Genomic DNA, 15,775 nt, shown 5'->3' with positions numbered 1-15,775 from the left:
GGGACGGCGGGGCGCCGAGCGGGCCCGGGATCGGTCCCGGCCCCGTGCCGGCCCCGGCCCCGCGCTCTCGTGCCCGGTGGCTCCGGAGCCCCGTCCCCGGTAGCCCCGTCCCCGGGGGTGCTGTCCCCGCGGTCCCGTCCCCGGTGTGGCCCCGCAGCCCGGCGGTCCCGTCCCCAGCGGTGCTGCCCCCGCGGCCGGTTGCTCCCCATCCCCATGGGCCCGTCCCGGGGGTGCCGTGGCCGGTGTCCCCCCCGGTTCCCCCATCCCCGGTGTCCCCGTGCGGGGCCGGGGGTGACGGCTGCGTCCGCAGGGCCCCCGCCGGCACCATGAGCACCGAGACGCTGGTGAAGGACGTCAAACCGGGGCTGAAGAACCTCAACCTCATCTTCATCGTGCTGGAGACGGGTGGGTGCGATGGCGGGGGGGGGGGCCGGGGTCCCGGCGCCCCCCCCCCCGCCCCGCTGACCCCCTCCCGCCCCCAGGCCGGGTGACGAAGACGAAGGACGGGCACGAGGTGCGGACGTGCAAGGTGGCCGACAAGACGGGCAGCATCAACATCTCGGTGTGGGACGATGTGGGGAACCTCATCCAGCCCGGGGACATCATCCGCCTCACCAAGGGGTAGGTGGGAGGGGGGGGGGGCCACCCCGGGACCCCCGTCCCCTCGGGGCTCCCCCCGGCCTGATGCCACCGTCCCTCTCCCTCCAGCTACGCGTCCGTCTTCAAGGGCTGCCTGACCCTCTACACGGGGCGCGGAGGCGACCTGCAGAAGATCGGCGAGTAAGGACGGGGCCGGGGGTCCCGCCGGAGCCGGTGGGGTGTTGGGGGGGGGGCCGGGGTGCGGCGGGGGGACCCCACCGCCCCCTCTGCCGGCAGGTTCTGCATGGTCTACTCCGAGGTGCCCAACTTCAGCGAGCCCAACCCCGAGTACGTGGCGCAGCAGTCGCAGAGCAAAGGGGTGAGTTGGGGGGGCCGGGGCTGCGGGGATGGCGGGGGGGGGGGGGCCAGGCTGGCACCGCCGGGACCCCCCCGAGCACGGCCGCCCCGGCTCTCCGGCACACGGGGCATCTCCGTCTCCTCCGCAGGCCCAGAACGAGAGCGCGAGTCCGGCTGCTTCGCAGACCAGCCAGGGCCCCCCCGCGGCCTCCCCAGGTAGGTCACGCAGCCCCCTCCCCACCCCAGGGGCGCGGGACCCCCCCGGTGCCACCCCCGAGTTCGGGGGTGCCTCCAGCCTCACCTTCCTCCCGGTGCTCTGCTCTCCTTCCAGCCCCCGACAGCCAGAACGGGAACGGGCTGAGCCCGGGGGGCCCCGCGCACCCCCCCAGCGCCCCCGCGCACCCCCCCAGCGGCCGCATCACCCGCAGCCAGCCCGGCCACCCCGGCCCCGCCGCCGGCCCCGTCAGCAACGGCAAGGAGACGCGGAGGAGCAGCAAGAGATAACGGGCCGGGACACCCCCGCGGCCCCCGGCACGGTCTGTGGTGGGGGTCCCCGGCCCCCCCGGCTCCTGCCCCGGGCCCTGAGCAGCCCCCGGGGCGAGGAGGGGGCCGGCCGGGCCCCGCTGCCCCCGCTCACTTGCCTCCGGGGAGGGCGGGGGTGGCCCAGGCCCCCCCGTATTGGGCCGGCCGGGCTCGGGGGTCCCGGGCAGGACGGGGCTGAGCCGTGCGGCCGCTGCCCGGCAGCCCCTGGGGCCGGGGGTCCGCAGCCCCCCCCCACCCCGTGCCCCCCGCACCCAGCCACTGCCTGCCCTCGCCTGCGCCAAGGCCGGCGGCCAGGACCTGTCAGGGCAGGTGTTAATAAAGGTTGACCTCCTGCCTGCGCCTTGCCTGCTCCCTGCCCGCAGCCCTGGCCCTGGCGCGGGGGACCCGGACCCCCCTCGCCCTTTAAGGCCCTCCCCGCACGGCCCCTCCCGGCACCGGGGCTGGCTGGGAGCAGCGCCTGGGTGACCCTTGGCCCCCCCCGGTTCGGGCGCAGCAGACGGCGCAGCCGTGGCACGGGGACGGGGGCCGGTCAGTGGCGCGTCCCCCGGCCCCCGCCATCGGCACAGTGCGGCCCCAGGTGAGCCCCTGGGGGGGGGTGGGCACGGGAGGGGTCCGGGGGGGGGGGGGGGGGGGGGCACGGGCAATGCCGGCACCACACCCGGCGGGACGGGGCCCCATGAACAGGATGATGCCGGGGACCGCGACACCCACCTCGGTAGGAGGGGGTCAGCCCTGGTGAAGGTGGGGGCACCCGTGGGACCCTGTGCCGCGGTGGGGATGACACCGGGATGCCAGCTCCCGGAGTCATGGGATTTTCCCAGCCCCATGGCATCAGCAAGTCCCACGTGGAGGGGGAGGACGGGCCCCACGGCCGTCCCGCCATCCCACCTGCCCTTTGGTGTTTCTCATCGCCGTGCCGGGCTGTTCCCGCGTCCGCGCAGCGGGGTGGGAGCTGGCGGGGGGACACGGCCACGCCGGGCGGGGCTGTGGGTGGGTGCGTCGGGGGCGCGGGCGGGCGGGGTGGGGGTGCGAGCGCCCTGCCGGGGGGTGCCGCTGGCGTTATCTCCCCACCCGGTGAAACATTAACTCCAACACAAAAGCTGCCCTAGTTGCAAAACTTCCCCTCAAGGACGAGTGTCACCCTGTCCCCCCAGCCTTGTCCCCACGCCCCCCCCCCCATCGCCCACCCTGGGGAGCCCGGCCCCGTGGGGGACACGGGGACAGCACCTGGCCCTGCCCGGCCCCCCCGCCCCACTCCCCGGTGGGTGTCCCTGAGCCCTCGGGCAGGGACACGTGTCCCCGGGCCGTGACCCTGATGCCGCCTGTTGCTTTCCAGCCGACGGACGGGCATCGGGAGGGTGCGTACCGGGGGCTGCTCAGAGGGACCCCGCGTCCTGGGAGGGACCCAGGGGCACCGGGGGCTGCGCCCCACGGGGCTGGGGGGGGACGGTGGACATTGCAGCCCCCGCCGCCCTCACACCGGCATCCCCCTCTCCCCTAGCTCCGCCGGGGACCCCCCCTCCGTCGCCTGCAGGATCCGGCCCCATGGGCCCCCGTGGGCTCCTCCTGGGCGTCCTGGGGCTGCTGCTGGCTCTGGGGGCCGTCGGGGAGCCGGGGCCGCTGCCCGAGGACGCGGCGCAGGAGCACGGCTACTACCTGCAGCAGCTCTTCGGGCAGTACGGGGCCAACGGGACGCTGCCCTTCGAGGGGCTGGCGCGGCTGCTGGGCAGCCTGGGGCTGGGCCGGGTGCAGGTGGTGCAGATCCAGCATGAGGAGCTGGGCCACGGCCACGTCAGCCACCTCGACCTGCTGGAGGTGCAGGAGGAGAAGCACCGGCACTGGCACCCCGCCTGGGAGCACGGCGGGGACCCGGCACCCAGCGCCCCGCCGCCCACCCGCCCCCCCAGGTATCCGGCCTCCCCCTCGCCCGCTCCCGGGGGGCTGCCCCCCAACCCCGGCATGATGGAGGGGGCTCATCCGCGCTCACGTCCCCCAGCCCTGAGCCCTCCCAGACAAAAAGCTGGATGAAGCCGGCGCCCACCGATCCCCCCGGTGCCGGGGCCACCCCTGGGAGCCGCGGGGCCCCCCCGCCCCCCCGGCGGGACCAGCCCGGCCTGAGCCTGCTGGGGAGGATGCTGGGCTTGGAGCACTCCAGTGCCGACCACCCGCACGACGATGTGAGCGGGGCCGGGGGGGGTCGTGCCGTCCTGCTCCGCTGCCACGCGCTGGGAACCCCCCGGGAGTCCCGGCCCCCCCAGCGCCGCTCACCACCGCCCCCCCCGCAGTGCCTCAACGTCACCCAGCTGCTGGTGAATTTTGGGCTGGACTCGGTGTCCCAGCTGACGCCGGAGCAGTTCACCCTCCTCTGCCCGGCCCTGCTCTACCAGATCGACAGCCGCGTCTGCATCCAGCACAGCGACGAGGTGACGCTGCCTCCCCCGGGGGGGGCCCTGTGGCCAGGTAACCCCAATCTGGGGCCCCTTCATGGCCCCCAGCCCCAGGTCATCTCTCCTTGGGTCCCCTGTCCCTGCAGCCCCATCCCCAGGTCCCTCGTCAGCCGGTCACCAGGTCTCACATCGCTGTGTCCCCATCCCCTGGTACCCCAGAGTCTGGTCCCCATGTCCCCTGTCTCTGTAGCCCCCATCCTTGGCTCCCCCATCGTCTGGTCCCATGGCCACTCTCCCTGCTCCCTGAGCCCCTGGTCCCCCATCAGCTGGACCCTGTGGACCCTATCCCTGCATCCCCGTCCCTGGCTCCTCCATCATCAGCTCTCCAGGTCCCTTGTCCCTTCATTGCCATCCCTGGATTCCTCCAGTGTCTGGTCCCCATGTCCCCACTCCCTGCCACCCCATCCCTGCATTGACCATTCCTGCATTCCCGAGTGCCCCCCTCCCACGTCCCCCGTCCCCAGGTTCCCATCACCCCACATTCCCGGCCCCGGGGTCCCCATCCTTGCATCCCCAAGGACCCCCATCCTGCATCCCCATCCCTGGGTCCTGCACCCTCCTGTCCCGGCCGTGCCCATCTCACCCGCCTCGCAGCACTGGGCTGGGGGCTCCTGGCCGTCACCTTCGTCAGCCTGCCCTCCGCCCTGGCCGTCGTCCTCGTCCCGCTGCTGAGCCGCAGCTTCTTCCGCTCGCTGCTGGCCTTCCTGGTGGCGCTGGCTGTGGGGACGCTCTGCGGGGACGCCCTGCTCCACCTCTGGCCCCACGTAGGTACCCCCGCCCCAGTGGGCCGGAGGTGGCACGAAGCACCTGGGGGGGACTGGGGCGTCCGGGTCCCCTGAGCTGCCGGTCACCCGTGTCCAGGCCCAGGGGAGGCACCAGGAGACGCCGGCAGAGCCGGGGGCCGCGGTGCTGCAGGGGCTGGCGGTGCTGGGGGGCATCTACCTGCTCTTCCTGGTGGAACTGCTCCTGGGGATGCTACGGCGGAGCCGGGATGCCACGGTGAGCACCACAGGCGCTGGGGAGGGCACGAGGCTGCCACCAGGTCCAGCATCGTACCCAATGCCTCTGTCTTCCCCAGGGACACTCCCCTGCAGAGACCCCTGACGTGGCCGCGGGGGTCCTGGCACTGTCGCGAGGAGGTAAGACCCCCTCACACCCCACAGCACCCGCGGCCCCCGGCCCCGGCACCCACCCCGCGTCTCCCCCACCGCAGGGGCCGAGCTACGACACCTGACAGCACCGGAGCCAGAGCTGGAGCTCCAGCCCCACGGACACCCCCACGCACACCCCCACGGACACCCCCACGGCCCCCCCCACGGACACTCCCATGGCCCCACGCTGCCCCCCAGCCCCGGGGCCACTGATGTTGTCTGGATGGTGGTGCTGGGGGACGGGATCCACAACCTGACGGACGGGCTGGCCATCGGTGAGGGGCACGGGGAGGTGGAGATGGAGGGACAAGGGGTGCCCGGGGACAGGGGGTGCACAGGGACGGGGGTGCACAGGGACGGGGGTGCACGGTGCATCGGGGCACAGGGTCCGCGCAGGTCCGGGGCAAAGGACCCTCTTCCCGCAGGTGCCGCCTTCTCCCACAGCCTCTCCAGTGGCCTCAGCACGGCGCTGGCCGTGCTCTGCCACGAGCTGCCCCACGAACTGGGTAGGTGCCTGCCCCCCCCGCCCCAGCCGTGGCACCCCACCGCGGCCCCCCGCCACCCACCCTCCTCTTCCCACAGGTGACCTGGCGGTGCTGCTGCGGGCGGGCACGGCCCCCCGCACCGTCCTGCTCCTCAACCTGCTCTCGGCCCTGCTCTCCTGCCTGGGGGCGGCCGTGGGGGCGGCCGTAGGGCAGAGCACGTCCCATCTCACCCCCTGGATCCTCACCGCCACCGCCGGCATCTTCCTCTACGTGGCCCTGGCCGACATGGTAAGGGGGCGGCTGGGGGGGAGGCAGCCGCGGGGCTGGGCCTCGTGCCGGCCCCCGCTGAGCCCCCCGCTCTGCCCCAGCTCCCCGAGGCGCTGCGGGGTGCCGAGGGCCCCGGCGAGGGCACCTGGGGCCGCTTCCTCCTGCAGAACGCGGGGTTCCTGCTGGGCAGCGGCATTATGCTGGGCATCGCCCTCGCCGAGGGACACGTCCGCGCCTGGCTGCAGCCCTGAGTGGCCCTGTGGCTTGGCCCTGCTCGCCCCCGCCGCCGACCGGAGCGGGGAACCGCGGCCGGAGCCAGCGGCGGCCGAGCTGGAAGGACGGCAGGACGGCGGGAACCCCAAACGTGCCCCCCAGGACTGGACTTTCTCCCCTCCTGTGAGACCCCCAGCGGCGTCCCCGGGAGTCTCCGTGGCTCAGCCCTGCGCAGCCCCCCCCAGCCCCTCCGTCCCTGCGGGGAGGGGACATGGGGTCCCCTCGCCGCCCCGTGTCCTCTCCCGAGGGACCGGGCACCCAGCGCTCCGCGGGGCGGGAGGGCAGCAGGGTGCTCGTACGCCCGGCTCCGGGGGCGAGGTCGAGCGCGTTTCCCCTTCCCGCTCCCCCTGGACCAGCCTTTAGCGGAGAAAGGACCACAGGACATAGAAGCAATAGCATTTTAATAAACATAATTGATTCAAAGCCACAATATGAATAACAGGACTTGGTCGCAGCTTACATTGTATAAAATAGATCAAGTCTGAATGCTTTTCTCTTCTTTTTTTTTTTTTAATTTTTATTTTTTTAATTCTTTTTAGTTCCTTTTCCCCCCTCCCTCCCCAAAGGTGATGCAGGATTTCTGAAAATACATATATGGAACATCCGAGACAAAAGTAACTGCTCACTAGGCTCAGGCGGGGGTAAGGAGGAGGCCGACAGGATAGCATCTGCGCTGCGGGGACGGATGGCTTGTTGGGCTGATTTCCTTCTTCTCCTACGTATCGCCTCATATTCGCTCCCTAGAACCGCGAGGGGGTTGAACGGCTTTGTGTTTCCCTTGCACGACACGAAGGGATTTTGCTCGCTCCAATTTCCTCTACCCAGAGACAAGTGCTTCGCTGGTCGGGACTGATTTCGGGGCTCTCTGGGGCGCCTGCTCTCAGGAGAAGGGTGAGAAACCAGCAAGCTCAGGGGGACATGGCTCAGTTTGCCCACCAAGGCACCCGGCACCTCAAGGCCGCCGTGACGGCCCCGGGGGGATTTCATACTTTTTTTTTTTTTTTTTCCTATTTTTAAATTGCACATCAAAACTCTACCCTACTCGCGGCGGGTCTCCACGGGGCAGGCGTGCGGGGGTGGCGAGGGGCCGGGAGCCCCTGCGCCCTGGGGAGCGGAGCCCTCTTCGCCCCGCCGCCCGCCCGGCCCCGCGCTTGTGCTTTGAACCAGTGGTTGAAGGAAGAAGCACCTACAGAGGGGAGGGAGATGCCTGAACCACCGACGCGGCGGCACCGGGATCTGCACCGCGGGCGCCGCGGGACAGCGCAGACCCTGCCTCCGCCGGGTCTCGGATGGGGACGGTGCCGACGGCGCTCGCTGCGGGGACGCTGGGGCACCGACCCCTCGAGCTGGCGCGCTCACCTCTCCCTCCCTGCCCAAGTACAAAGGCATCCACGATTAAAGGTCCCCAGCAAGAACGACTGCCTCAGCCCTGCCGCTGAGGAACAACAGCACGGCCGCACGCAGGTTTTTGCTCAGCAGGTTCCACATTTCAGTGCACTGGAGGGGAACGAAGCCGGGGAGTTAAAGTAAAAATGCCTTCAGCGGAGACGAAGCAGCTGCTACACACGGACGAGCGCGCGGGGCCGGCACACGCGGACGCCGAGCGCGCTGGGCCGGCGTGCAAGGGGCTCGCTCGGGGCCGCTCTCCCCCTCGACCCACCCCTTGCTGGGAGAGGGGCGCTTGCCCGTTGCAGGCAGATCCGGGCAGAGCCCGGCCGCTCCTGCCCTGGCTCAGCCGCGCTCGCTACGCGCGCCGCCGTCTTGGTCCGGCGCTGAGGCTGCGGGTCCGAGAGGTGCGAAAGCGTTTCCCCAGGTCTGTGCCCCAGCCCGGTTATTGCCAGAGGTAGGTGTGAACAGTGCAGAGAAGACACAAATTAAAGCAGCTCTTCGTTATCTAACCACCCCACAAACGAGCCTAAAGAGACTCTCCCATCCTGCGCTGGCTCTTCCCACGGCACAGAAACCTCCCGCTCGGTTGCAGCCGGCCAGCCCGGCACGGGGCAAACGGGGGGATCGGGGTGCCTAGGGCACCCCATCCCTGGGCTGGTCTCACACCGGGGCACCCGTGAAGCGTGGGGGCTCAGGGTGCCCAGAGCAGACGGAGCTGGGAGAGGAACCAGCCCAGGCCCTGTCCCCAGGGAACGTCGCTCTCCGCTCCCTGCAAAGGTCTGAAACAGCCAAAAAACCAGCGCCAGGGACCGGAGCGTCCAAGGCCCCGGGCGGTGCCCAGGGCTCCGGCCAGCCCCGGGGCAGCCGAGGGGACGGTCACGCCGCAGGCGGGCGAATGTCCCTGCAGCTGCCCCAGCCCCGGTCCCGCGGGCAGCGAGGGTGGGCTTCAGTGCCCGCGAGGGGAGCCGGGGATGCCCGGGAGCAGCTCTGCCGAGCACCAGCGCCCGCTCCCCACGTTTGGCACATCTGCAGCTGGACCGGGAGATGCCCGAGACCCCTCCCCGCCCCATCACCGTCCCCTGCGCCGGACACCCGCGAGGGGACCGGTGTCGGGCAGAGGAACCACTGCTGCCGCCCGGGACAGCCTGCCCCGAGCAGCAGGAGGGCACCGAAATCTGGTCCAAGAGGGACGTTAACAGACGTCAAACCCGGACTGGCCAGCGGGACGGTCCGGAAGGCTGCGGGTCGCCCGGCATGAGACCTGGCTGCAGCGGGGAGGGGGGGGCCGAGCCCTTCGTCACCAACCTGTGCTTCCCTGACGCAGGACAGGCGAGAAATGAAGCAAATCGCCGTAAACTCCCTTCCATGCGTATCGAGGAGGAAAAGGGAAGGGAAGAACCTACCGAATGACTTTAAAAGGACTTTGAAAGGGGTCTTAGAGCACTCAGAAATCTTTAAAGCTAAGAGAGCGCCTGCTGAGACAGAGCACGTGTGTGCCCACGGACATACGGACCCACACACCCAACATCCACGCTCCTGACCCTGGAGAGGGCGAGGAACGCCGGGCACTGGGAGCCGGGAGGTCTCTGACCGGCAGCACTGCACCCTCCCTGCAAACAGACACTATTTCTTAACGCCGAGCCCTGCCCAAACGCCAGCTCGCGGCGGCTTGCTGCTCTGAGCTCACACTAAATCCCGGCCCGTGACGGAATTCAGCCCGACGCCTGCAGCGTTTAATGAGATTTCCCGGACACTAACAGGTTTGGAAAGAGTGGGGAAGCATCACGAAGCCCGGCCATCCCTCTGTCGCGGGTCCGGCAGCTCCCTGCCCAGTCCCTGCTCTGCTGTGCTGGGATGGAGTTGGAGATCCACAGGGAGAGGCTCTGGCCCGAAGCCAGCCCTCGTGGCTCTCGCCGCTGGGGACGGGAGCCTCAGTGGGTTTGGGGCGCGCAGGAGAGGGAACGCAGGCTGACGGGAAAAACTGAGGGCTCAAAAAGAAATTCAGATCTGTTGGAGGAGGAGGAGGAACTGGCATGTAATGGTTTCAGTGCAATTTTCAAGCCCGTGCTACCGAACGCGACGGCTTGTAGCAGGCCGCTTCGGGACGCGTGCGCCCACCAGCTGCGGGGGAGCACGGCTGCCGCGGGGGGACAGGCAAGGATGCGACCCTGGGCAAGGACCTGCCTGCCGGAGGGCTGAAATTCAGGCTCAATCCTCTTGCAAAACCAGCGGGGCCGCAGGTTTTGCTCTCAGCCTTCCTCTGCCCACCCCACCTCTTGTCCCCGCAGCCGGAGCCAGACGCCGGTAAGGGCTCAGGGGTGTGTGACCGGGGACGCGAGAGCTCTCTGGGGCACGGCAGGACAAGGACCGGCTCCGAGCACCGCTCCCCTCACAGCCGCAGCCAGGCCCGGCACAGCACCCCCCCACCGGCCCCCAGCCCACCTCCGGGGTGCGGAGGGGGGGCGTTGAAGAAAGCAGCTGTTTTGGTTAGTACCTTCAAGTAGGAAAAGTGTTGTCAAGTCCAGCGCTCAGGACAGGCTCTGGGTTTGTCGTAATGCCCTCCGAGCTCCCCGCGCCGCAGCTCCCGGCGCGTCGGGACCCTCTCACCCACGGCCGGCCTACGTCATCTTTGATTTTCCTTTTGGTCAACCCCCCCCCCCCAGGTCCCTCGCAGGCAGAGGCCGGGCAGCGCGTCCCCTCCACGCCCCCCCTCCTAAACTGGCCACGTTTCACATAGTGCAAAATTCAGGAATGGAACAACGCTGCCGGCATCGAGGCACCCGCACGCCGCCCGAACGCCGGGAGCCCTCGCCCCGTCCCGCAGCGGGGCTGGGGGGCCGGGACCCCTCGCGCCTCTGGCCCCCTCCCCAGCCTCTCCTCCCAGCGTGGGCAGCCACCGTGTTTAATCCGACCCGGACTAACCCGATCAGCGACTCCATCCATGTCCTTCGCCGGAGGCAGAGCTCGGAAGGGCTCACTCCCGGGGCGAGGAAGCCGGCGGCAGGTCTGCGGACAGACGGGCAGCGCCGGCAGCGGGCGGGCAGAGCAGCACGGCGGGGACCCGCAGCACCCCGGGGCTCCGAGGACCGACGACGACCCCTGGAAACTAAGTGCAGAGCACCAAAGAAACGGCAGTTTTGGTCAAGCCGTGAGGAATTCACTCCCTACGGCCTCAGGAAAAGAAGAAAAAGAAAGGGCAGGAGGAAGGACCGGGTGCGGGAGGCAGCAGCCGCCCACCCTCCGCAGCTAAAGGAGAAACCCCTTCGGGATGCGCGGCACGAGACACTCGGCACCCTGGATCTCCGAAACATCACACCCACGGTCACGCACCGTGGCTCAGCTAGAGGTTTCCATGCATTTACTTTATTATTTTCAAGTTGACGAACAATATCGATACGACTGGGTCGAGTAAGGCTATTTTCCTCTTTCTTCCCTCCTTCTCCCCTGCACGGGAAGCTCAGACAACGCCCAGACACACGGACCCGCACACGAACCGCTTGCACGCACACGCACGCCAGAACACCGAGACACAGAAGAGGAAGAGTCGTTTATACCTGACTGGTGATGAGGTCTGTCCTATCTTATTCAAAGAAATGTTTATGTGCATAATATACAGAGGTGCAGCATTTACACACAGGATATTGTAAAGACACAGAGCTTGCTACAGATGCCTTCGAGTCCTTAGAGACGCATCCCCCTTCCCCACCCTGCCCCTCGGGGGCTCTGACTCCATCCCGTTCCAGCCTCGTGCCGCGGCTCCAAGGATTTTAGTTTAACTAAAGAGCTGCGATGCAGGGAGCCACCGCTCCCCCTCGGAGAGCTCCCGGCAGGGCCCTCGCCTCGTGCATACGTTACCCTCCGCCTCCCCGCTCCGAAGCTCCCGCCGACGCTTCGGCCGAGTCTCGGCTTTGTCGGGTTTTTTTCTCCTTTCAAACGCACCCAGCATTGCTGAGCCCAGAAAAATTCAGCCAGGAGAAGAGGTTTGAACAGCTCCTCGCGTCCTTGGAGAAAAACAAAGAAACAAAGAAAAGGAGGAAAAAAAAAGGAAAGAAAAAGAAAAAAAACAACCCCGAACCAAAGAATCCGCGTGTCCGTGCCAGTATCTTGACTGGAAGGGGTTGGTTTTTCCTTTGGTTTCTGACTGAAGGCAGAGGTGAGCGTGGGCTGACAGTCTGCACGGGTCCGACCCCGACGTTCACGCCTGGGGGGACCCCAAGGTCCCCCCGTTTGTGGTCCCTGTGGCAGGCGGGGGGACGCGGGGACCCTCGGGGTGGAGCTGGGAGGGAGCGGGGGCAGCTCCCCGGGGCCGGCCCCCCGCCCCCCCAAACAGAATAAAATCAAAGAAAAAGATTGTTTCTTGGGTCTTTGCAGTTTGTTCCTTGTTTTGGTTTTTCTCTTGTTTCTCACTAACACCTCACCCCGCACGCTGGGGGACCCCGGGGTTCCTACCGAATCGCTACCACACTCAGAGCGCTCAAAACAAACAAACAGAAGAAGAACTTGTTCCATTTTTTTGGAGTTTTTGCTTTGTCTTTAGTGCTACTTTTATATCTGCCGGATTCCAGCCCTGGGACGGGGTTGGCGGGGCCGGGGACTGCTCATCTGCATCTCGCTTTTGGTCGAGGGAGCTCCTCGCTCCGTCCGGGGCAGGGATGGGGCGGAGGGGGAGAGGGGACGGGAGCGGGGGGAAACATTTCCCTAAAGAAAAAAAAGTTTCAAATTGCCTGCAGCTCGGGAACAGCAACAACAAAGAAACACCAACCAGGTTCTCATCATCATTAGTTATTTCTGAATTTCAGCGACGTGCCCGTCGAGAATAAAGCCAATCCCAGCCTCCCTGGGCTGCCCTCTGCAAGGACGTTACATTCAGTGTTTGTCAGCAGTTTATATGGCTCAGCGGGGCCGCAGGGCTGGCAGCCCCTTTCTCTAGCAATGGCAGTGCAAATACACCTTTTGAGTTGAAATGTATTTGTGCTGTTTTTTTTTTTTTCTTCTCTCTCGCAAAACACAACTTCCCTTTGTTCATTCATTCCCTAGAAACAAACTTTTTTTTTTTTTTAAATTAAAAATGAAAAAATAAAACCAAAGACACTCTCTTATCCCTTCCGCTCTTGCTGCTCTCTATCCCGTGGGATGCTAAAGGGAATCCAGACTCATGCTTTAACAAAAGTGCTTATTACTTGAAGCAAGTGCTTTGGACCAAGGGGGCGGAGAGAAACTTCCTTTTTTCGGAGGTCGGGGCAGCGGAGGGGAGGGGTGATCCGGTGCCTGCGTATCGGAAACCAGGAGGTTTAAGTAGCAGCGAGGGGGGAAGCCGAAGAAGTCGCTGCTTGGTGAGAGCTACACCAAACGGGCGCCGGGCGCCGGCAGAACGCTAAGCGGGAAATGGTCCAACTTTGGCATAAAGGTCCGTGGGGAGGAAGATTTGGGGGAGCCCCCGCCCGCCGCCCCACGAGGGGCCGGGGGGGAGCGGGCAGGGCGGCGGAAGTTTCCCTCCATCCCTCTTTACAATGCACTAGGGAAACCATCACAAATCTCGTTTAGCAAAATAATGCATTATTACCAAACACTTTGATTATTACTTAAATTGTCAAGCTGTGCTGTCAAATGTATACAATACAGCGTTAAAGGAGAACAAGACTGGTACCCGCAAGGAAACTGGCCGCACGTCCCCCTTCCCACCCCACCCCATGTTTCCTCCCATGTGCTCCCAGACCACGGATGCGCTGCTGAAACCTCGGTTCCCTCCATCATTATTATTATTATTATTATTATTTTTAATAAGACACAAGGGGAGGGGAGAAAAAGATCCTCGCTAAGAGCAAAGAACACACATATATAAAGCATGGTGCTGCAGAGAAGAAATGGAGAAGCCCTTACAGAGATCACATTGATTGTCTCGTCATAGTTTTAGTCGTCAAGTTGAGCGGAAGGTAACACGTCGTAGCACAGAAACAAGGCCAAAAGAAAGATCAGTTTTCTTCTCTAAACAAAGAAACTGAAAACCACAATAATACTCCAAAAAATAAGGGGGAGTGAAGGAAAAGCAGCATTCTCCATGTGCTCGAAGGAACGCTCTCACCTTGGCTACAGGAAAAAGCCGTGTTCAAGTGAAATGGTGCTGGAGTCCCGTCCCCCGTCAGCCATGCTAAAGCCACACGGCATCAAGGACCAGGACACGAGGAGCACAGCCGCGTCCCTCCCGCGGCGGGCACGGGGTGGCCCGGCTCTGCTGGTGCCTCCGAGCTCTCCCCAACTGACTTTGGGAGAGACGGAGCATCACTCAAGGGGAGGGAGCCACCACGGCCCCAGGGTCTGCCCTGCTCTGAACCCATCTCCGTCCCTGGGAATCGCTGCCTGCACCGGGGACGAGAGCCAAGGCCGGTGGCAGCTCGACCCCTCTGTGTGCCTGAAAAAGTACTTTAGCCCTTGAAGATGACGGCTTAGGACTTTGGACCCCTTTTCCTACCCCGTGGGGAGGGTGAGGGCCGGCAGTGAGAAGAGATAAAGTGATGCCTAAATTCCTCCCAGAAAGGGAAAGAGCTGCAAGAGGCAAGTGCGGACTCGACAGCAATGTAAACAAGTCTTTTTTTCCAGTTCTCCTCTGTAGAATACTGAAAAGGATCTTCAAAAAGGATCTTTTTATTCAAGTTTCGTGAGTTTATTCTGGTTCCGAACTGAGGTATTCGGTGCAGAAAGGTTAACACTTTCTTTCAAGCTAGAGGGTTGGGGGGGAGCGGGGAGGGGGAGACGCGGTCGGCCAGGGACACGATCCTACGCTGGCACCAAAGGAGGGGACCCGCCGGCCCAGCAAGCCGCTGCCGCCGCCTTGCCGAGAGCGGGGCGGAGGGGGCTCGCGGCCCGAAAAGGGAAGATCCCTCCGGAGCGGCCAGAGGAGCCCTGCCCCTCAGAAGCACCCGGCCCCCACTGCCCGGGGACCGGAGCCCTCCGGGGACCAAGGCTGACCACCGCTCCTGCTCCGAGATCTCGCCGAGGGCAAATTTCTCAAGTGCTTTGCAGAACAAAGTGCGGGTTGGTAATGGGACGGGGAGACCGAGCTCCACCGGCGAGCTGGTGCTGAGCAAGAGCAACGCGAGGTCCCCGACCCCGCTCCCCTCCGGGAAAAACTCCTACGTGAAACGTGAAGAAAATGTGCTTATCACCCAAAGGCCAAGACTGAAACTTCATATTTGGTTCTAAGAGTTTGGCTTTGGTAAAAGAAAGAAACAGTGCGAGGGGACCCTCCCCGCGGGCTGCCAGCAGCACCCTCGCCCGCCGGGAGCCTCCCCCGGGAACGGCCGGCTCCAATGCCTGCTCCGCACCGCAACCTAAACCCGACAAACACCACCCTAACAGGAGCCACCTTCATTTAGAAACTATTTAAAAAAAAAAGAAGAAAAAAGACGTAATACCTTATTTTGGTTACAGAAATGCTTTTTGTCTCTGAAACGCTGGGCAGAAGAGCCGCAGCACAAGGCTCGCCTGGTCCCATCGCAGTCTAGCCGGCAAAGAGGAGGCGAGCGGCCACCGAGGACTTGGTGGGAGACAGGGATCCTTTTCTTCCCGCTCCCATCCCGGAGGGATCACACTGGGATGCCCCCGGGGCGGCCACGGGCGGGAGCCTCGGCCCCAGCCCCGCGCTCCCCGCTTTCGGCCAGGCTGCGGAGGGAAAGGAGCTCGGGGGAGAAGATGGTTCCCGAAATGCTTGTCGCCCTGGTCAGCCCGTTCTCGTTCTCTGCATCCCAGTCTTTGGCTTTGAACAGACTCGTGATATGGAGGAAGAGTATTGTTTTTTGCACATGATACTGTTACAGTAATTCAGAATGAAAAAAAAACCCCACCAACGGAAAAAAACAGTGCAACATTCTCGAATGCTTCAAACCTGCATTATAAATATGACTTCTAAAATTAAAAAAAGAAAACCCAAAACAAAAAACAATGATCCCACATACACGCACGCTAATAAACCTGCCAAGATGCTGCATTAGAAAAATAAACACAGACTTACTTAGGGTTGTGAATAAGGACTTTGAAGTGCATTTTTTTCCTTATTAAAAGGCTAAAACTTTCAGAAATTTTTTTACGGTTTTTGTTGTTTTTTTAAAGGTAAATGCTCGTTTCTTTATAAATAACTTTTTTCTTTTTAAAAAAAAAGCAACACTGACTCTCGCATGGAAACGGCCACGCAAAACAGAGAACAAAAATTCAAAAAAGAATCGTTTCTTAGGATCCGACATTTTGCCAAGAAAAAAAAAAAAAACCAACCAACCAACAGAATCCCTAA

The 15,775-nt window shown here is 64.4% G+C and overlaps 2 protein-coding genes across 2 annotated transcripts; both read left to right on the top strand.

The window, feature by feature from the left end:
- Positions 1-123: 123 nt before the first annotated feature.
- On the top strand, positions 124-1,810 carry NABP2 (nucleic acid binding protein 2). The gene is made up of 6 exons (XM_050914189.1): positions 124-405; positions 483-621; positions 709-780; positions 877-958; positions 1,086-1,152; positions 1,268-1,810. The coding sequence occupies exons 1-6, from the start codon at positions 327-329 to the stop codon at positions 1,438-1,440; spliced, it is 612 nt and encodes a 203-aa protein (XP_050770146.1). The 5' UTR covers positions 124-326; the 3' UTR covers positions 1,441-1,810.
- A 1,214-nt stretch (positions 1,811-3,024) lies between these two features.
- On the top strand, positions 3,025-6,080 carry SLC39A5 (solute carrier family 39 member 5). Its single transcript, XM_050914058.1, has 10 exons — positions 3,025-3,386; positions 3,476-3,656; positions 3,765-3,939; positions 4,521-4,690; positions 4,788-4,925; positions 5,005-5,065; positions 5,140-5,352; positions 5,503-5,583; positions 5,660-5,850; positions 5,931-6,080. Exons 1-10 carry the CDS (start codon positions 3,025-3,027, stop codon positions 6,078-6,080), a joined length of 1,722 nt encoding a protein of 573 aa, XP_050770015.1.
- Positions 6,081-15,775: the final 9,695 nt, after the last annotated feature.

Source organism: Gymnogyps californianus, unplaced genomic scaffold (genome assembly GCF_018139145.2).
Source record: "Gymnogyps californianus isolate 813 unplaced genomic scaffold, ASM1813914v2 HiC_scaffold_32, whole genome shotgun sequence".
In the NCBI taxonomy this organism is placed as follows: Eukaryota; Metazoa; Chordata; class Aves; order Accipitriformes; family Cathartidae; genus Gymnogyps; species Gymnogyps californianus.
This window is presented reverse-complemented; position numbering and strand designations above follow the sequence as displayed.

Bases quoted from the DNA above. Each gene is read 5' to 3' on its own strand.
- NABP2 (XM_050914189.1), top strand. From the start codon at position 327: ATGAGCACCGAGACGCTGGTGAAGGACGTCAAACCGGGGCTGAAGAAC. The intron at 406-482 runs GTGGGTGCGATG...TCCCGCCCCCAG, and splicing joins CTTCATCGTGCTGGAGACGG to GCCGGGTGACGAAGACGAAG. The intron at 1,153-1,267 runs GTAGGTCACGCA...CTCTCCTTCCAG, and splicing joins CCCCCCCGCGGCCTCCCCAG to CCCCCGACAGCCAGAACGGG.
- SLC39A5 (XM_050914058.1), top strand. From the start codon at position 3,025: ATGGGCCCCCGTGGGCTCCTCCTGGGCGTCCTGGGGCTGCTGCTGGCT. The intron at 3,940-4,520 runs GTAACCCCAATC...CCCGCCTCGCAG, and splicing joins GGGGGGGGCCCTGTGGCCAG to CACTGGGCTGGGGGCTCCTG. The intron at 4,926-5,004 runs GTGAGCACCACA...TGTCTTCCCCAG, and splicing joins GGCGGAGCCGGGATGCCACG to GGACACTCCCCTGCAGAGAC.